We start from the raw sequence: 22324 nt of genomic DNA on the forward strand, positions 1-22324 counted from the left end.
GCGCACATCGAAGGACTTGGAGGGGGCTGTTTATAAGGGTGGATATGTGTGGCTTGCGTTTATGGCGCCGTTGGCAGCACATGTTGTTGGCGAATATTAGTTTATCACTCGCCGTTTTATGGATTTCCAAGTGGCTGAGGCAAATTAGAGTGGCATAACAACTTTTTCATGGTCTATTCGTGGATACTGGGCGTTATGATAGCTGGCCACGCCCTTTCGCGCAGCAGTTCGTTACAATCCTCCGAGGGCAAAAGCTGGGAACCAGGACCCCCTTTTCATGTACAAAAGCAGGCGAAATGAATTGCGCCTTTAAGGTTTTCGTTTAAGTGAAATGTCAGCAACAGAAATTGAATCGAAAATTGTAAAATTGGTTTTGTATAAACATTTTTGCCAAATGAAATGAAAACGCTTTTCTTAAGACCTGTGCCGCTTGCCTCCTGCCTGCCATGGAATTTCATTCTTCTGTCTCGTTTTGCGCTTTGCCTCCTCTTCCCCGAGTTTTCCGGCCAAACATTGCAAAACATCATATTTCTTGTGCCTGTTTTTTATTTTCGAAACAAAAGCCCAGCCAAGTGGTCTAAACTAGCCACCCCGTCCGCCCTTTTCCACAGAACTTGTGTATAATTTATTGCTCATACGACCCGTGTGCGTGTGGGTATTTTCACTTCCTTCTCTTCCAAGGGGGAAATGCAGAAAATGTGTGGAATTGTGGGAACGTCAAAAGTGCGTCAATCAACAAAAACTTCTAGGGAATGAAATGCCAGTTCTCCTATTTATTTTCCAGTTCATTTTTACGTTTTTTACTTGCTTTGATTTATAAGAGCCAGAAATTTTTCTGCGAACTGCCGAAGCTCGGAGATGCAGAATCTGCTGTTAACAAGCAGATTTATGCCTTCAGCTCGGATTTATGGTCTCTAAAGATATTTTTAAGAAATACGAGAGCTCAAGCGAAAAAGGATTAAGCTGAAAAAAGTTAAGCCAGCTCCCCGAAGGGCAATCAAAAAATGAGTTTAAAATTATAAAGTTCTCATTTATATTTCATAATTTCGTACATCCTCTGCCTAAACATTATTTAACAAATACATACAATATAGTTAAGGTCTACGACTATCCTAACTAACAGCTATCAAAACTAGAAATGAGTGCTTGCATTTTTCACATTGTAATCATTGACTAGTGAATTATTTGTAGCATTCCAGTGACAAAAATGTGTACAAATTCATACGTCTATCTACAAGATACACGATACAAGTTACTAGCAAACCCGTTTGGCGTTGGTAGCAGCAAGATGAATATGATTGATTGGTTCGATGTGGAAACTGAGTAATGGTAATGCATATGCAGTGGCAAGAACGTCAAGTATATGCCACGAATTTGGCCAGAACGAAACTAAGATTAACTCCTCGCAGACACACACACACTCTCGCAGACTCGAGCATTCACACCTTAAGGATCTAGTTGTACGTCTATATGCGCAACTACGACTCCTGACCGATTCCGGCACTGAGGCTGCCATCGATGATGGGCTGCGCGTCGTCCTCCCTGTTCCCCTCCCCCAAACAGGTGGCCATGGGTCCATGTCGCAGCAGGGAGTAGCTGTCCCGATGATGAACGAGCAGCCTGTGCTGCTGATGGGCTATGAAACTGCTGCCCCGCCTCAAGGACCTCCTGCCCATCTCGAGGATCTCCAGCGTGGGATCCTGGGCGAACATAAAGTTCTGGTAGGCTCTCACGAAGCTGAAGATAATGGCAAAGGCTCCCCCCAGGATCATCAGGTAGGATCCGATGGGCACGGCACTCGGGGCTATCACTGTGCCCAAATAAATCCAGCGCTTGATGGCGGGTGTCAGCTCAGAGATGCCCTATAAAGTTGGCAGTTTAATGGGGTTTCTGGGTGTGTTCTGGCATTTGATGGCTCACCTCTTCCAGCCACATGACCGGAAAGACAAAGTCTCGAAAATCACGCACTGGATAGACGTCCTTGGCACGTGTCACTTTAAGATTCAGCTGTATCCGCACTTTACCCTCCAGTGGAACTCCAAGTTTCTAAGACAGAACAGACATTAAATTAGAACAGCGATGCGGAAAAACACGAGCTTCGTATAAGATACAAATTAAACTACGTAAGCACATGCTAGGGCTCACATTATTAAGGTGACTTTTATAGTTAAAGTTTATTATATAGTATTATCATTATTATTATTTATTATTATATTCACTCACCGGCTGTATTTTGAAGTAGGTTTCGTGCTTCTCACGCTCTGGCTTTAGGCCTTCCACGGAATTGAGAAGATCTGGGTGGGATTCAAAGAAGTGCGGATTGGAAATGTAAACGGGGGCGCCATATTGGCATGGACTGATGTTCTGGAGACCCTGAATGGGCTCGTATTCGCTGGTATCGTAGCACTTGTTCTCCGGATTGTGGGCGGAATCTCCGTAGGAATTATTGGGCAGTCGGAACAGATCCGCCGCTATGCCATCCTTTTCCAGGCTCTCCACATACTTCAGTGGAATAATCCTGCACAAATCCTTGTCGTATATATGAACCACCTCCGATTTTGTGAGTTCCCGCGGCGGAAAGAAGGATCCCTCCGATCCAGCAATACTGGTGCATGGAGGCTCATTCCAGTGCGGCAGGTGATCCAGTCCATTCAGCTGGTCTATGTAGCCGAACTGGTCCATGCTGTCCATGCCTGTCTTAACGGAGGACACCTCCGTGAGGGTGCCATTGCGGCCCAGGAGCAGACCCATCCTCTCCATCGGTCTCATGTGCTTCGGATAAAACCTGTGGGCCAAGCTAACCAGCGCGTCATCGTAGCCAAAGGCCAGCTGCTCGGCGGTGACGTTGATGAAGGGCTTGAATTGAGCAGCCGTTACCACTACGGATATGGTCTTGGACAGGAGATATCCCAGCTTCGGGCTGAGACTGGTGAGGGTCTTTAAAAATGTATTTCATGTTAGTCATGCTAATGCTTTTCATTAGAAAATATATATATGGAACAGTGGTTGCCATGAATGAAGCCATTAAATACTTCGTATCCTTACCAGCAGGGGAATGTTGGGCGTGGTTATGGGCGTGTCCTTATCAATACTCAGTTCAGGAACAAATTGCAGTATCTTCTTATGCTGATATGACACGGTGTAGTTATTCTCGTGAAACTTGACATTCACCTTCTGCATGTCTTCCCTGTAAAAAGCGGGGAAAGAGAAAACAATGTCTTATCATTAATCGGCACGTGCTGCGGACTCGGATTCGTGGTCCAAAGTCAGGGGCGGCCAACAAAAAGCCAAGCAATTGAATGTCAAGTTCAGTTTCGGCCGGGGAAAAGCAAAAAGCAAAACGAGTCGAAACCAACATAAAAAGTGGCAGCGAATGACAGGCACTTTGGGCCTCGATTGTCATTACGGCCACAATTTGAACCTATCATCACCAGCCGAGATTCCCATAGCCAATGAAACTCTAAGCTTGTGATGCAGTGATTGAATGATTGATCACTTTGAACCGAACCCTCTCGGGTTATCCTTCATTTAAACGGGTTCAGTGTGGGCTGTCCATACGGAGGCCTATTATTAAACATTGCATTACATTTGCACGAGCTCTAGATGTTGTAATCTCGATCAGCGGAAACTCGCCTTCAAGAGCTGTGAGCTCATGGTTTAATTGGCCAACTAATTGCACGGCGGCTCACGGCTGTTGGCCAGTTTGATTGGGTGTTAAAATCCGAAGAGATAATTCAATTGTTTGCACATAGCCGTGGCTAATGCCCACGCTTAGTTCAATCTGATCTTGATAAGCCCCAGTTGCTTAAGTGATTAATAGGATAGCTAACAAAGTAGAGTTACTTTTTTACACCCATAATAAAGGAACTCAAACTGCGACATTTGAAAGGCCAAAACAAAAAGTAGAACTTTGTAACTCTTGCATTAGTTTTGAAAACTTCCCCGCTATAATTATTTTCCAGCTAACAGCGAAATGCTGAATTCGCAGTTCAGTAGTCTAAGAGCCAAGGAAATAAATCAGATATCACTTCCTAAGCCCCTAATTATCCCTTCTAGAAGTTCAATAAGTTAACCACTGACCGTTAGCGTAGCTAATATTTTTAGCCACTTGAATTGCTTTTAGCCACTTGCGATTCTAATTACAGGTATTAAGACATTGACTTCCCAGCAAACCATGACCAATCGGAGTGCTGTGCCAAAGCCGCCGTGGAAATTTATCTATGCTTAAAGGTTTTCCAGCCCGAGGTGTCAGAGAAGGCGTGACGAATGTTTCAATTGCCGAGATTTATGGCCAAAATACGGCAGCTGGTTGGCTTACCTGTACACAAAAGGACCAACTTCTTGCAGGTGCGGCTTTTCCCCTCGGAGGAATCCATCCGGATTGGTGACATTGTAGATGTACAGCTTGGTCAGTCGGATGACGCCAGGCCTTTGCCAATAGTGATAGCTCAGTGTATCATTCCACAGCCTTAAGTTCTATAGTTTTAAGCTAGTTAGTTCCTTCATCTGGAGCTTGGACTTCCGAAGAACTTACCTTTAGTATAAAATAATCCAGCCAGGGCATGGAGGATAAAATAATGCCTAAGATTAAAGTAATTATCCCAATAATTATCACAGCTAGTCTATCTGGAAAGAGAGAAGAAACGAGAAGTTATTATTTTGCTGGGTAAGTGGAAATTAAAGTATTGCAGCTTGACTTAGCTAAGTGCTATCATTAAATACCATTTGGATAGTCCTAGAAAGCAGAGCAAAATGCTCGGAGTTATATAACCCAGTTTTGTTGACTGAATAATGACGCAAATTACCCCCTGAAGTGCAGCTTTTCATATTCCTTTTTAATGCCGCTTTTTCGTGCAATTTCGCAAGGTAAATAAAACAAAATTATTTGCGAATTTCACGGTGCAATTTCACGGATGTCACATGCAATTACAATGGTCAACACTCGAATTCGCCATCTCGTGGGCAGTCAATCGCGATCTTGGCCGACTTATCGCCAGCGGACATGCAGCATATTCACGTATGACAGCTGCCAAAATTTACGACCCTCTGTTATCACTAATTGAAACTTAATCTCGGCCGATGCAATGTTAATTGGCCCATGCACTTAGTCTCTGGACATTGGACGTTCCGCAGCATCAATATCAACATCACCTTGCTGGCATTTCGAGGCGGTGGGCGTGGCCAGCAGCATCTCGGTTGACGAATCTGATGAATCCGCTGAGATGATGAAGATGATGGGCATGCAATGCCAACGGGTTCTGAGTATTTTCACGGGTTTTTCTGTACTTGCGGCGATCAGTCAACGAACTGATCGCCACGCCGATCCGATCGAGAAAAAGCGTTTTCGCTATCAGGTTTCGCCAAAAAGTGCCGCCGCCCCGAAAAAGTGCAAGGTGAAGCGTTTTGAAACAACATAAATTTCAATTTTATTTATTATTTATTATCTTATAAAAAGCAGCTTCGATTTTGCAGGTCACTGAGTCAAAAGCTGCGACGTCAGCGATAAGGTCGAAAAAATAAGTGAAAAGGGAAGGAACTCCGATTGGGAAGACGAATCCAGAAATACTCTACACGGAATAAGCAGCAGGGATAATAAATTATACCGTATTATTTACTATTACTAAGATTAACCAAGTTTGAACTCAATTTGTAAAATATTTTTTAGCTCACTATTTTACATTGTCATGCAAATCAGATTGCATGGTCTCCCTATAAATAAAGTTATTAAAAAGTAAGAGTGCAATAAAAATGCACTTGGATGCAGAAATCTAGTCCGTGAATGCCATAAATCAGCTTGGAACTCATTAAGCCCATATTTTCCATATGGGTGCATTACTTGCTGTCAAAACATAGCCGGATTATGGAAGTATGTGCATTGAATCACTTTTTGGCCGGCAAAGTTCAGGCGGCTTCTCTGCTCGGCTCTGCTCTGCTTCGTGTTCCACTGACCCTGAAGAGCTCGACGATCACAAACTCTGTCCCAGAGAAAGTTACGCAAAAAAGGAGAGTGAAGTAAAAAGCCAAAAAAGCGACAAGTGTCATAAAACGAGGCACATAACATTTCGGAGCCCAAGGTCAAGGGAAGACAGTGTCTCAACGGAAGGCTTTATTCGGCTCCTCAGTTCTCCAAAGCCATAATGTTACTGCAATCGAACGGCTATTGCGAATCGGGTTTTCTCAGCCCGATGCGAAGATACATATAGCCATATACATTGTAGTATGTAGGCATATAGGCATATAGCCGCAGCGATATGGTCACTAAACATTTGGCACACAATTGATACGTCAGCGAACGACGACTGTTGACAATTATGCTGATCGCAAAGTGAGCACTGCTACTACTACTCGAATATTTATATTTTGAACTATGTTTCCTTGGGAGGGGTTTTGCATTTATACCAGCTTACAATGTACTTGTAAAATATTATTATACCCCTTTTCTGTGCGCCTCTGCTTCAATTGGATTTGGCCGCTGGTGTCATATGCTCGTTTCTTTTGAAAATTACAGCTGAGCACGCGATTCTCATATTTTCAAGCTTCTAAACTCGACAGCCAGCCAAAAACCACGCACAAACGTTTTGAAAAAAAAAAATCACCGAGAAAAGCGAGAAAATCTAAGAGCTCTGCAATTGCCGTTGACTTTCAAACTGTTTAAATGAGACAATTTAAATGGTCAGTAATATTAGCTGGGAGGCCTAAGTGAAACATTTGCCGGCTGGGAGGTCTGTGCAACCTGCTTTTATTTGTTGTTTCGCTCGAAGCTTGGCCCCAAAAAAACAGAGGAAAAAAGGCGAAAAAGAATAAACGCAAGTTTCCCAATTGCCTGTTAAAATTAACGCTCACAATTACCGGCCGTAAAGCTGCAGCTGCTTCGCAGCTCTTGGCCAACAAAAGTGGCGGCGAAAAGGCAACAAAGCGTGCTGGTCATATACCATTTCAATAGACAGTTTCTAGACCCGCATAGACAATACCATACCGTAGTCCATTAACAATGGAGCTAAACAGTTGCAATGTCCGAGACAATCGCGCCGAGATTTCGCCTAAGAACGTGCCGTGCAAATCACAATATTCCAAGACCTGATCCGGCTGCCCCTCCCCCGAAATCTTTATGGCCATGTAAACACTTTTGTTTAAGCAAATAATGGCAATTCCTGGCGGTCCGAGATCACTTCCTCGTACGCCTCACAATTTGCATCACGTGACCGCATCTCCTCCGCCGATCTTCTATCCGCATGCCATGTACATATATTGGAGATCCCTTAGTGGCCAGCACTGGCCAATTAGCCGAAACAAAGGGCAATGGCTATGGGCATGTCCCACGAAAAAAACACATCTCAACCGGTTTTCTGCCACCGAGACGTGCCTTCGCGCAGTTTTGCATTTAAGTTATCGCGTTTCGGCCCTTAATTAAAGCATTTACAACTGATTCTCGGCCGGGATAAGGACCCATGAAGAGATGGGCCGGCCGAAGGTTAGGAACTGGATCTGGAAAGTTCGCACCGAGATGAAAGGGAAGCACTGCGAAGGCTCGTAGCGGAAATCCTGGGGAGAAACCCAGAATGGAAAGTGAATTGGCATTTCCACTCGGAATGTAATTGATGACCCCATTTAGATTAATATAGCAAGATTAAAATTTAACTGGCGAATTTATTTTTCTACATATGTGGTTCTCAGACTTCCTATACGCTTCCTTTATAGGAAGGTTATAGGTTTTACGTTGACATTTCCAATTTAAAAATATTTAGTATTCAATATTTAAGCGTTTTTCAAACATTATATTTGTTTTGGCTTCTGGTTGACTGCATTCTGTGTCAACATCTTAAAAATTCCAACGCAGAGCAGCCGAAGCTGAGGCACGATCTTGGCCAGGCCTTAATGCCAGCATCTGGTTATATAATCGCAAAGCACACTCCGCTCGCAGACGTGATTCGGTGTTGCCAAAGAGTCCGCTGCATTCGGGAACTCTTCTTCTTCGGCACTTGAGCCACTGCATCGACTGCAACCATCGCGCCTGTCTCTGTTTGAGCCGGCCAAACAAACGGGCAAAACCGCGCCGCCCGCGTCTAGAGCCCCCCCGCCCCCCTTCAAGACATAGAATTGGCCATAAGCAACCTGCATGTGTTTATTCATGCTCACTCTCCCAATCCACACGGCATCCACGGCGGCTACTTGATTTCGCACTCGCAAGCACTCAACTCACTGTCGCTATCACTGGCCCCTTGAATCGACTCGGAACCCACTCGTTCACTCAATTTCAACGCTCATTCACTGTTTTGCAGCCTCAGCTGCACAGGGAGAAATACTAGGGAGCTTATCTATCACAAGGTAATGGAGAAAAACTACTAATTAAAAATCACTTGGATCAATATTGAAAGTAAGGTATCTTCAGATTTTATTACTTATATGAAGACTTTGTAATGCACATATGTGGAAGTATTGTTAACATCAAGTTCAATTGCTTTCGGTGTGGTAATTTCCCCCCATCCCCTCTCTAAATGTCTTGCCCATTGATTTGGCAACATTTTCATATTTGCTTTGAATGAGCTCGTGGCTAGTTGCTGGTATTGGTCTTCGCAAGTCCGAGTACTTGGCAGTTAAAAGTGGCTAGTATTGCTGGCCACATAGTTTTCAATTGCCAATTTTCTGTTTTTAATACTGCTTGTGCTTGTTGCTTGTTTGTTATGCTCGGACTTTGCAATAGAATTGCCCAAGGGAAATCAGCTAGCTTCCTCAGTAAGAAGAAGAAGTAAGACAGCTAGACAGCATCTCTCACATAAGCCAGTATAGAGGCCAATTAAAAGCTTTACTATTTTGGCCTTTCATCGTAAAGATACATCTCAGATAAATCCTTCGTCGATCGTCACGTCCCACAGAAGTACCCATAATTGCCCCTGGCCAAGCAGCATCCCCTAGAAGTCCAATAGCAATAGCAAGGCACTTGGCCAACATGGCAATAAAGCCAGGCCAATAGTCAAGTGCAAAACGCTTCAAATATAATTCTATATAAGCGACAATCGAAAATGCCTCGAAAACAAAGTGAAACCGAAACCAGAAAACACAAAAATTCAACCAAAAAATTGTGAAAAGCGAAACGTAAACAAACGGAGCCTGGGCTCCAGTCTAAGCCAAGTTCAGATAGCTGCCGTCCCTCTCTGGCGAATGTTCTTGGCCATGGTTACTAGTTACTGTTTGCTAGCTGGCTGGCTGTTTGCACACTTGGCTGCCTTCGACTAACTAAGCCTAGCTGGCTTGGCTTGGCTTGGCTCACTCGGCGTATACGCAATGTCGGCCATTGCATAGAACGCTACAGTCTCCGTTTGAATTGAAAAACTAGAGTTCGTGTCTGTGTGTTTCCTTGATTTACATCTGCGCTTAGTTGGCCGCTCAGTTTAGCTGTTTTCGACTTTTCGTTTTCAAGTCTACCTCTAAATTGTTTTGATTTTTTGTTTTTTGTTTTTTCGGGTTTATTTCTTATTGCCTCTTGGTTTTTCCTATCGGCCAAAGACTCGTTTTTCAGTTTTTCGGCTGCAGTTCTTGGATGACCAGTTTCGTATACAGCATTTTGCGGTATTTTTTCAATCTGTCAATTTGCTAGTGTGGGTTTGGTCTTTGCTTTCAGCCAACTCAACAGGCTTCTGACCAATTTGGCAGTTGATATTGACTTTAGTTAGCTAATTGAGTGTTTAATAACATTTTTCTTTAATTCGATTTTCTTGTTATTTGACGAAGGTGATAAGAATCTGTCAGTCAAGGCATTTCCTTTTCGGGAAAGCTTGTCCAAATAGTATGGGAAAATTCCTAAAATGGTGATTATACTCAAAGAGTTCTTATATGTGTTTACTATTTCTAAAAAGAATTTTCCGTAACTCTTATTGATGATGTGCCCCGTGCTGAAATTAATGTACTAATTGTTTTTGCATTCAGATACGCCTTGTTTATGCATCCATTATTTATATTCACTCGGATGACTGGCATATTTGGCGGTGTAATTAAGTGGGTTGTACTTACTATTGCTAATCCTAACTCCATTTGATATCAGCATGGAGAGCGGCGTTCCCCTGTGTGTCACATGGGGGCGGGACCTCCGCCCCGTGGCAGTTGACCCCTGTGATGGCTGTGCATGTGGTTGCTGCTGCTGCTGCGGATGCTGCTGTTGCAGTTGCTGTTGCTGCTGTTGTTGCTGCTGCTGCTGTCGTCGACCACGCCCACAGGTGGCCCAGTCAAGGAGGTGATCTCTAGCGGTGCGTCCATATCGCAGGTAATGTTTTTCCAAGCCCATAATTCAAGTCTATCGGAGATAGTAGCAATAAAAGCGGTTGAGGTGGATTAGTTCAGCGGCGACTAGGGGACAACAACATATTTATGGAAGGCAATTATAATTTAAATGGCCTGCCGTGTCGGTCAAGTGTTTCCTGGGGTCGTTTGTCTAACCTGGAGACGCGAAGAATTTGTAGAACCTTGGCATACTCCTTCAAAGATTTGGCTGCGATTAGCTGCATTTTCAAGCGGACCTACTGAAACCGCAATGAATCGTGCCATAAATTCAGTTACAACAGTATAATAATATATGTTTTTATTAGCCCGGTGGCTGATAAATGCTCCATGGCGTAAATACATTTGTCACTTGCTACGTGAGTGCCGGGGAACCCTCTCCGCTGGCAGGTCGTTACCTTAAGCCACAGACAATATGCTAATTGGCCAGCAGCCACTGGCTACCGGCACAGTTTCATTTGCTTACTAATTGAAAATGCAGAAAATCGAATGGAATCTATCAGTGGGTCCAGGAAAACGTGAAGATCTCAGTTCGATCTCAGTGTATTAATCAGGCAATGCGGAATCAAACTCAGGTCAATGCACGTGATCAAATCATATCACAAGCAACTCAAAAAGTACAAATAAAAATTATTCTTAGATTAGTTTATGGTAAGGAAATTCCAAATAATTAATAATTATTGATAATATTGATTGTTCTATAATATGAATTACTGCCCAAATTGAATAGCAGCCCTTTAAAAAGTCTTGAATTTCCATAAATACTCCATAAATCTATTTGGCTAATTGCTCAATGCTGAAATGTTCGACCAATTATTTTTATGTGTTTTGTTAATCCCTTGTCATTATATTTCATTCGAAAAATGCTAATACATGGTAATAAATAAAATAATAAAATGGAAACTATGGGTGAAGCCTGGAAAGTGTTATGATCTCGGCCAAAGGGGAATTGTACTCACTGCACATGATCAATAATCAAGTTCAATCGCGGTGACACTTGGAATTTTATTGTGAAAAGGAGAGAATATTTCTATGCAAAGTGCGGAAAAAAACAAATGACTGAGGCAACGAACTTTGCATACCTGGACTTATGCTTAAGTGGACTCTCAACTCTATTTCTGTCGTTTCGAGTGTGAGCTCATTACTCATTTGGTCATTTACCAAGATTTTCATTTAAGCCGCATCTCAAGTGAGGGCAAATTATTTTTAATTGACTTCTGACATAACTGAAATGTTAGTTAAACGGCTGTCACAATTGAGCGATTTTGGTTTATGAACAAAGTTGTGTAAAGTTGGATACAGGCAAAAAATAAGAAAACAACAATATTTAAACCCAATTAATGACATTTATACCATTTCGTACTTTGTTTTGCGTTGTTTTTTGCGTATCTCTTTTAATTGCAGCCAGATTGTAAACTGCTTTGGGCCAAGAGAAGCCGCCTTAACTTTTTGCCATTTTGGCAGGGCAAATATTTAGCTGTGCGCTTAATGAGCATAAAATAATTAAGGCCGCATTTAATTTGCCAACTTCCCAAGGGTATTCAAAGGGAAAGGATGCGGAAACGAGCGAGGTTCCCTGGATAACGACTTCATTCGAAGACCAGCATTCAGAACTCAGCATTCAACATTCGGCAGTCGGAAGTGGGTATTATTTATCATCTTGCGGTGCGACACTCCCCCACCATTAACCCCTTGTTGCACACTCCTTTGCCGAAAGTCACGCCTCAATGGCCAGCGCCAATCCATTAAGAAGTCCCCAGCTCGCCGGAGCAGAAGAAAATAAATAAAGTGGTTAAATCAGGCGGGAGAAAAAGCAAGAGTTAAACACGTTTTTTACAATTTTGCGCTTATTGTACTTATTGGCCACGCCGCGGTCACCTGGCTTCTTTGGCATAAGCACATTATGCAATCCGAAAATAAGACACCGGCACTGTGCGACTCTGGACTGGATTGGCCTGGCTAGAAAATCATTAAAAAATAGCACAAGCATTTGCGTAAAGAAATTTCAAAATGCCAAATGCGAAATTTGATTGACCTAAATACGCTTTTATAATAGCCATATATCCCCGGCCAGACCAGAGGTGTATATGGCAACTGGCTGGATGTGTTGCAACTGCCACATGCCTCTCGCCGCCACTGGAGCACCATGTCCAGCTCGGCTAGCGAAGCTTTCTAACAGCTGACGCCGACGATACCCAACCCGATTCCATGGCTTGCATCTATATATCCATGCCCAGTCCCAGTCGCAGTCCCAGTTCCAGTCGCTCAGCCTCACTTTCGATTGCAGTTGCAGCAAAAGTAGTGCCAGAAGTAGGTTGCTTGGCCAGCAGGCCACTTGGCCACTTGGCCACCGAGCCACCACTGAGCCACTCCGTCCAAAGCGTTCGTTGGCATTTGCCGAAAATCTGCCTTCCCGCTTGCACCTGCTGCACTTTGCTGCGGTTCATGTTGTGCTGCTGTGGATGTGGCTGCTGTTCGCGTGCATTTCGAAGTGTGAGTCAAGAGCTGCGCCTTCTGTGGCGCCTGCTTGGGGGTATTGTGTTGAATTCGCTGGGAGGGAGGATATCAGTTTCGGAAAAACCCACATTTAGCTATGGCTTCGTGAACTTTAAATGGGCAAGGAAAATTGGGCAAGCACTGGCATTCTGCGGGAATTCTGGAATAACTTGTTGGTAAATCCAACTCATGTTTTTCTTTTACTTTTAATTAATAGTGTTGTAACTTACAGAAAGAGTATTTACTAAATTTGACCAGTTTTCTTGGCTATTCAATCTCTAAATATGAAAACACCACTTGCCAAATATTTTCCTTAACTTCTGTGGAGTGTATCTCAAGTTCGCTGCTTTCCTTGACTCATTCGGCGATGTTGCCTCTTTGCAAACAGTAGCAACCGGCCGAAGTGGCTGCTTGCCCTCCTCCTCATCCGAATGGCTGTGTCCGATGTCTGCGATGTCGTTCCTCTTGTTGCACTTGTTTCTTTTGGTTTCTTGGGAGTGCAGTTGTGACTGTGAAGCTGCTGATTTAATAATTTCACACAGCCTCAGTTTCAGGTTACTGTGCACTTTTTGCTCAGTAGTGCGAAGGTCACGCGCCACCTTTTCTCTTTCCCGCAAATACCATTTACCATCCCCAGCTGCAGAGGGATCCAGTTTGTGCTGGCTGGAGTGCGAGATTTCGGCCTGTTTTATGCATTTTTAATAAATTTCTGCTTAATTTTCGGCAGCCAACGCTTTATCATTTTATGGTCGTTATTATTTTTTCTTTCTTTCCTGCGCTGTTATTACATATATAAAATATCAATTTTTTGGAATCATCTGCTTCCTTTTCCTCCTTGGCCGAAGGCACTTGAATGGCTTCATAAGCCATGGCCAAGAGGTGCGCCCACAAAAGGGACGAGCACATGGACACAAGGGCCTGGCATTTCATAATTGGCATCTTTGGGAACGCGTTGATTGGCAAATTGTATGCAATTATTGAAACTGGGGGTTGCCTCTTTTTGTTCGATTTCACATGCGAAAGGTTCGTTCATCTCTCCCGCTGCTGACATTGAGATAAACATAAAAATCTTTCCGGAAGTCTCCGTTCGAACCAGAAGTGCTCTCTCATTTAGCTCTAATTGCAGCCTATATATGGGGCTGGGCATTTATTTGGCTATGCCCCCAATAGCATAACAGCTAAGTGCACCGGGGAAAAAAACACGAAGTCGCCTTTAAAACCCTAATTATTATGATTACATTTTAGATTGCTTCCGAGGGAATTTTTGAATGGCAATTTATTCCATTCTTAAAGTTCCAATTAAAGTTAGTACGTAATTTCTTTCTGTGTGAGAGCTTTCCGCTTGGTAGCGCCACACTTTCCTTGGCGGGGAGTAGACTTCATCCAACTTTTATTTTATTATGCCATCGTTTTGTTCAGCTCAATTAAGATACAACGCATCGGGAGCGAAAGCGATGGGTATATTTACATGGGCATATTCATAGCTCAGCTAGCCAGGCCAAGCGCAACAAATCATTCTATAAATGGTACAACAACAGCAGCAAACACTGCACGAGCAATGTAAACAATTTAAATGGCATTAAGTAATTCAACATTAACATTAAACTTCATGTTAAAATAATTGTTGTTATAGAAATTGAGAAAATGCGGCAGGTTGGGTGTGGAAAGTAGAGTTCGTACATGTAAAACGAAAGACTTAGGAAACGAACTTGACATTGTGGGATCAACCTAAAGTAAGTTAAGTTATTTCTTTAAACAATTTTTTTTTCTTTCAGATTTGCAACCTAACAAGTAAATCCCCAATAATAGTTACCTTTTTTGCAGTAGTTCGATAAATGCCTCTTCAATTGAGTTGCCCTAATTGAGCTCTCATCTTCAAAATCACTTGATTAGTTGCCCCGGCATTTGACACGCGTTCACACAAACCCGAGAGCGGCAAAAAACGTTAACAAGATTGTTGCGAACGTCATGGAGTCTGGACGGAGTTGCAGTACTCGTCCCAGTCCCAGGCTTGGCTTAAACCGTGGCCAATCACTGAAGCGTTGCTGGCCGCTCCATCAACAGCTGAATTATTGGCAAATATTTTCCAATACTCGGCAGCAGCTGCGTCGAGTGTTGTAACTTATACGCGCACACTCTCCCGCTGTCTATTTTTGGGAACATTTTATGGCCATTTTTTGGCGAAACGATACGCGAAATGCTCCAATTACGCTTGAGAATTTCCACTGAATCAAAAGGGCCTTTTCGAGCAGGCTTTTTCGGCGAGTCATGAATCAATTTCGCTCGGTTTGAGAAGGGTCGGATCTGGTTGTCAGAGAAATAAGGCCGGCAAGGTCGTGCGCGAGTGTGTGTGGGCCGGCAACTTCAATCCTGACCTAAGTCACCATAGTATATAAGCCAGCCGATTCGCTTGTCTCGCCCGCGGCCAGAAATTAGCGATTGATGGCTTTCTCGCACTTTAAGCCGCCAAATGGCAATTTGCCAATTTCTCGGTCTTATCAGGGGGCCAATCAGTTGGTTATTAAAGAGCATGGCCCGCTCATTATGTAAACCTATCTGCCAGATATTGTATGTTCGCGTTATTAGCAAGTGTGCCTGCCCCGGGCCGTGGTCAAATGAATCAGAAATTCACAAAAAAAAAGGTACACTCATCACAAAACTTGTGTCAATATTTCAATTTAACGGTTAGGAAAGCACCAAAGCAACGCAACAAAAGCGGCCTTTTGTGTGACGTCTATTGCACTTAAAGGTATTTTTTCGCTTGCGGTTAATTTAAGACAACTTCTGTGTCCACGTTTAAGTCTAGCAAATCGGTGGGCGGACAACTGGATGGATGGCTGGGTGGGTTTGGATGGGATGAGTGACTAGCTGGCTGTCCCAACTAAGTGCTCTACTCCCAGAGGTGTAGACAGCGTTGGAAATTTCGCCTAAATTGCTGTCTGCGGTTCACTTGAAAGTGAAACTGATTGGGCTAAGCCGAAATGTGGCGTGATAAAATAGGGCTTGTGGAGTGGGTGAGGATGTTGAAAGACCTAAATTTGCACTAAACTGTATCTAGTACAAACTTAACGAGGGAAAAGGCTTCTTTCAGCTTTCCCACATTACGTACACTTAAGTTAAGTCCAAATGTCGTCATAGATTGTTGGTTTTTGGGACATCTCTCCCCACACAGCCGACCTTCAAAATTCTGCCTCAACTGTTTGCACTGACCCCTAAATTTCACACCATTTCACACACAAATGTCTCAATTTTTATTACTTTTATTTGCCTCAAGTGTTTCTATTTAGCTGTCACTGGGGTCATAAAACGCATTTTGCAAGATCTGCGCAAATGGCATAGGAACTCGTAAATGAGACGGATTTGTCAATAATCAATAGCGAGATTTGACGCATAAGCTAGAAAGATCTATGTTATACGTCAGGCCTCTAGTTCCGCTGAAAGGGAAGTACGCAGAGCTAGGTGACCTTACATTGTGGCTTTTTTTTTTAATTTAAATTTCACCTTAACATTGACCTGAACTCGGCCTGCATGTGGGTCAAACTTAATCAGGGGTGGGGAAAACGCATCGTTGTGGGGTTTTCGGTACGTGTCTGCAATGGCATACTTGTGAAATCCCCCACCAGCCGAAAACCGAAAACAGATCGGCAGACTCCAAAAAATATGCATTTGGCCAAGAGACAAACATACGAGAAATGACCGCTCATAACCACATTGCCGTTATTTTGCATAACTTGCAAAATGTTCACACTTAATTGCAGACTGCAAAAATGAGCCAAAAAGCGAAGGCAGAAACAGCACACAAAACTGTTTATAAATTGAAGCAAACAACCCAAGAGTCATTGGGCAAGGGCTTTTCTGAGTAGTCTAGATTTTTGACATCCCATTGATAAGGCTGCCGGCTGTCCAGTGAAATTTTCGCAATCAGCTTAATTGATTTGCTCCCGTCTGGCGAATAAAATGATATTTTTGACAGCTCCGTTAATGTTTATAATCCAATTAAATGCGCACATTGAACTGCATTTCGATTAAAAGGTGCAGGGGTTTGTCGATTTAAGCTTATATAATCGTGGCGCTGATAAAGGTAATAAGTTAATAATAAAACAATATAAATATAGCACTATTGAAATTTAATTTGTTGACAGGAGCTATCATTGAAATGTATTCAATTATATTTTCGATTTCAGCTTAAATCAGATAAGTACTCCTAAATTGAATTTAAAGATTTTGCTGGACATTTCTTTTGACATAAATAATTAATTCAGTTCATGAACAATTGCAATTTCTATCACGATATTTGAATAAATTAAATTCAAGAGAAATAATCCAATTCCAAACAATAAATTAATTAATCCTATAGCTGCTTAAAGTTGATCAAAATAATTTACATCTCGACGACTCAATTTGAATACAATTATGCAGTCACAACACTAAACATGTTTTGCTTTTCTTATTAATTAACAAAAGTTTGTACATTGAAGTCAAGGGTTAATAATTAAGCAAGTTTAATAAATTGCAGACAATTATTCTTTGGCAGTTAATGAAAACATTACAGCCAATCGGCGAAACCTTTAACAGAAGCACATTAATAAAATTCCGTACTTGACACGCGAAATATAATTAATGAAACCACACTTGATATTTACAATTTTTGCACCACACAGAATGTTGCACATACGCCCTCTGGCCATAACTCATACGCCCCGTTTGTCACTTACTTTTCGAAAATTCTCAGGCGTTGCACGGCTAATCCAAGGTTTGTCTTTCGCTAGTGGAACTACGATTGGTATCTATTTGGGTCAGATGTAAACTTTTCGCATATTCACTGCCGCAAGCCAATTGATTTTGAGCCAATTACGATTTGTTATTCGCTTGCAATTTGGTTTTTAAGAACTCATACTAGCATTATCCTTCGCACAGACACTCGTCGAACTCTGTGGATTTATTATTTAGCCGCATTTACTGACGATCGCGCCGCTGGCGAGAGCATGTGTCGTTTGAAGTTGACGCGTCGAAATGAAAAACTGGCATGAATGGACCGTCGTCTGGGCAAGACGTTTTTGTTTAAAACCCCCAGACTTGCGACGACTTCGGCAGCGATCGCCGACTAAGTACGAGTGCTTTTAAGCCGAGCCGATCGTTCAGATACGCTTGAATGTATCTGTGAGATACTCGCACCGCTCTGCTCGCCCGGAGTGCTGCAATCCTAGCCGCTGTTTAGATTTAAGGCAACAGAAGCAGAAGCAGAAACAGAAACAGAAATTTGGCAATTGGCTTAAACGCATGCGCAGCCGAGGTGAGTTTCTCTCAGGTTGAGTTTTTCCTTTCCTCAACAGGTAATTGGCCTGATTGAATCGGGGGGTTTTTTCGCGTTTATGCTGAGTCACCTGTACTTTGGATGGGTTACTTCTCTTGTTTACTTGTTTGCGTCTTCTCGCTTTTTATCGCCGTCGGTGGTTCTAGTTAAGTGAACTTGACGCCGTTTTATAGCTTCCTTAGTATTTCCGACTTTTGGGGTTTTTCTGAGGGATATGCGGTGCGACAGCACGGAAAGATATGCCTTTTACCAAGGATCGCGAATGCATGGAGAAAAAATATAGGCAATGTTTTCGCTCTAAAAAAGGTTTCTGTACTTACTTTAAATACAATTTTAAACTTTATTTTAGCCTATAATTGCAGTGCAGTCTAATTTTATTTGGATGATTCCATTGAAGACTCAATTAATTACAAATAGTTAGCCCGATTTATACACCTTGAAGGCGATAGTTGTGAAAACTCCCCATTTGCCATAAAACGAAGTGGAAAATTTTCCAGACGCGCACTTGTTTTTATGTGTCTAAGTAAACAACTCAAATCGGGGGCTTGACTGCCCTCGCCAGACGGCTAATTCCCGTCGATTCAGAGCGATTCAACAAATACAAATCAGCTATCACGCACTGACGTCATGAGTATAGTAGTATCTATTGTTGATCTCACCGGACGAGATCTGAACTCTTCAATTAGAGACCTGTATGTAGATAGGGGTTGCTTTACGGCCAAGAACTTGGTCATAAATTTAATGGAATTGATAAATATACCCATTGATTGAAGGACATCAACTAGCCGAGTCAATCATAACTTTCTTAGGCTAAAAATACACCCAACTAATTAGCATGGCACTCTAGTAAATCCGCTGTAATCTGTGAGGTTTACATATTGCATTGGGATAGCTTCGGTTCCAGTGATGATTGATGACGATAGATGACAGCTCAGTTTGCTTACTTTAGATTTCAGCACATTAAGTAGCATGACCGCACCGGAAACTGGTCTTTTGTACAACAATTTGCCGCCACAAAGGAAGTGCTCCCGCAGTTCAATGCGATTCCAGTGGGTCACAATGCACAAAGCCCTCGAAAATCCTCAAGTGCTCAGTAAACTTGGTTAGCCGGATAGTCGGAAATAACTGAGATCCGCTCAGCTTACAAATGACACAGTTACCCAGTTAGTGGCCAAGGATGCCACTGCACTTATTTGGCCCAAAAGACCTTAATCTAATATACAGTACAAGTAGCCCCGAAGGCTGCAGTTGTCAAGAACGACTTAATTGCAGTTGTGAAACTCGAAACTAAAGCACATCCAAGTATATTTACATTTGACAACGAAAAGTTAAGACCGCGACACATGTTATGGGACAAGTTGTGGTCGTTTTTGGACAACCAAAATTTTAACTTATATTGTTTATAATTATAATTGCCAGCATTTTGCGGAAAAGGCCACGGGGGACATTAAAAATATTCAAACTGCCTCGGCAGACGCTCCACTTGAATGGCAAGAGGAATTTGCCTCTGGAATGACTTAAGTCATTTTTACAGAGGCCAGTAATGTCCACTCATCGCAAGTTCAAGTTTGCCGGGCAAAATCACACGGAGTCGGGTTTAAATGGGTGATTAGTTAACGGCACGTTCGATTTAATTGTCCGGCGACAAAGATCTTAACTGCATGATCATGCTCGGTACTTGGTAGCGAGATCAAAAACGAAGAAGTCACTAAAAACATGGTGATTTGGGCAAATGATGATGTCAAACTTAAATACTAAGGAAAATCGTACGAGGAAAGTTATAGATTTATAAATTAGTATCTCTAGCCTGGAACGTGCAAATTTTCATGGCGCGAAAATGTGTGAAATGTTTTCTTATATTGATTTTAAGTAGTTACAGAACTAACGTCAGGCTCATTAAAATTGGTTTTAAATGCTTTGCACATGACTATTTTATACAGAACAAATATTGAAGGTCCGCTTGGTACCCTTCCTTAAGTAATGCTACTGCTTTGAGCCCGATTAGTAATAATTTGTTTGGTAGAATTCTCAACGCTTAGATTTGCTTCCTTAAAACTACAAAAACCCATTCCCAACAAATTGTTAACAATAGTTACGCTTTTGCCAGCATACAAACAGAAATTCCCAGCACTTCGAACTGGCCAAGCCCCAATATTGTACGGGCCCTTTCCTATATAGTTATAGCAAACTTTTTAATTTGTTTGTCAGACACTCGGCTGTAAACCTTGGTCAAACAGGCGTAAGGGCCCAGATTTAGGTAGATATCGCACTCGAGGATCAACAAAGTAAGTCTGGGATACTGCGAACTCTGAACCCGAGACACTTTTGGTTTATATTTAGAGATTCGATATTGAGGAGGGTGTGACCAGAACGACACATCATCCTTCATATTGAAAGTTGATTCACCTGAACGATCACGAAAACAGGTCTCAAGTGTCGCAATCCAACCTAGAGAGGTTACTACAAGTCCCAGCCCGAAAACCCTGCCAGAAAGATTGAGAAGATCAAACGGCATCTCATTGCCAAGCAAATCGGAAATCAGACAGCACGAGCCAGGCCCATGAAACATATGACCTAGCTGAAACAATATCTGCTGGCTGGTTATGGCCATAAACATATTGCCAAAAATATGACATGAAGTGCAGAAATTTTTACATATCCATTTATTCAATTATTCAACGACCACGCGGTAAACAGGCTTGCAAAACACTGCCCTCCAAGGGCCATCATAATTCACAGACGACTGGCCTAGAAGCAGTCGCAGTCCGAGGAGTTGGCCCATCCGGCGAATTGGCCAACTTAATACATCTTTTTCTTTCAATTACCGCTTGAAGGACAAAACAGACAAACTCCACCAGGGCTGCAGGGTTCTGCGCAATCGTGGTCAAAAGCAAGCCAAGTCAGCCCCTGCAGACAAATCTCTTTATTATGGCCAAGAAATGAAAAGTTTTCGCCTTGCTGTTGGAGGCGTTGAAGCGGAAATAATTACCCGCAGACTTAATGTTTTAATTTGTGGAAAATGCTTTGCATCTTTGATTTTTAATTTTCATTTGAGTTCATATGGCGGGGGGATTATTCGCCGCTTAATTGGAATTTGTAGGGCTTTATTTGCTATATAAATGTTGAAGAATGTGGTGATGTTATAAGCTTAAACTTATGTTAAACCAAATAACATTTAGTTAACAGTATCTACAGGTAGCCAACAGAAACTAGTTTCTCGGCATAACATAGCACTGCTCGCCACATAATCAGATACTGTTAAGGTTGAGATACAGTTCTGCATACTTTTAGGAAGATACAATATGTACATGTTATAAACTTCATTATCTTTACAAAATGAATAAATTTAGTTGAATGCATGTGAATTTTTCAAATACGTCTGAAAACACTTATTGCTATTGATTTCATTGACGAAAGTTAAGCAACCTAATGGTAGTTAAGCCCAGTAGATTTGCCAACGTCATGATCCCGCCCCTTTATAGAATGGGGCGGTACCCGACAAATGATCCACAAGGCAAAAACAAGGCTTCCCCCGATTGCCCCAGCTTTGACTGGCCTCCTCATTAACTTTCGAGCAGTTTTCCACTGCAATTACCAATTACTGTCAAGGCTACTAATCTTGCACCGGCTATTGGAATAATAATAATAGTTTATGGAGGGGTTTTACGGCGATCGCATTGCGGAAAGCTCCTCTTCATTTACGGCTTAATTGATCCAACTGTAAACCCGCTACAAATGGTCTTAAAATAAAACGTTTACATTTATTGAAACTGGTTTAAGGCCCAGTGCGCTTTTTATGACGTCGGCCACTAAAATGATTGCAATGTGCGGACAGACACCCAACGGTAAAGCTATATAACTTCAGGTCGGAGGTCAAACGACGTTCAAGGGTCGGCAAATTGCGGCAAAGCTCGTTGTATTTATTGCACTTTTTATTCTGGCCGCACTCAATCAATTGTCATTCAGTTTGATCGATATATGCACTTCAATACTCACTGATGGCAGGTCCTCGCCTGCGAAGTCGATGATTAACTGGCTCATTGCCCGCTGTTTAATTTGCTGCTTAATTATTATGCAATAGTTTTTTATTATTTCGGTTTTTCTTTCCGAAGAGTCGAAGAGTCAGTCACTGCACGTAATTAATTATATGGTAATAACTACTCACCATGGGAGTTAATATTTTTATTCTTTACATATTTTCAGAAATAACATTATCTGTATGACAACGCACAGAGCCTCGAA

The 22324-nt window shown here is 42.3% G+C and overlaps 1 protein-coding gene across 2 annotated transcripts; it reads right to left on the reverse strand.

Annotated features, from left to right (window-relative positions):
• Nucleotides 1-1009: 1009 nt before the first annotated feature.
• On the reverse strand, nt 1010-17819 carry LOC6736430 (lysosome membrane protein 2). 2 transcript variants are annotated; one of them, XM_016170433.3, is made up of 8 exons: nt 17484-17819; nt 10009-10288; nt 4535-4626; nt 4319-4476; nt 3046-3187; nt 2224-2937; nt 1921-2046; nt 1010-1862 (listed from the first exon to the last, which is right to left on the reverse strand). In XM_016170433.3, exons 2-8 carry the CDS (start codon nt 10277-10279, stop codon nt 1479-1481), a joined length of 1887 nt encoding a protein of 628 aa, XP_016029942.1. In that variant the 5' UTR covers nt 10280-10288; nt 17484-17819; the 3' UTR covers nt 1010-1478. The 2 variants fall into 2 exon arrangements, with proteins under 2 accessions (XP_016029942.1, XP_044778767.1); XM_044922832.1 differs by lacking the exons at nt 10009-10288; nt 17484-17819 and adding an exon at nt 5152-5317.
• Between the last annotated feature and the right edge of the window lie 4505 nt (nt 17820-22324).

This window comes from Drosophila simulans, chromosome 3L (assembly GCF_016746395.2).
Source record: "Drosophila simulans strain w501 chromosome 3L, Prin_Dsim_3.1, whole genome shotgun sequence".
Classification (NCBI taxonomy): domain Eukaryota; kingdom Metazoa; phylum Arthropoda; class Insecta; order Diptera; family Drosophilidae; genus Drosophila; species Drosophila simulans.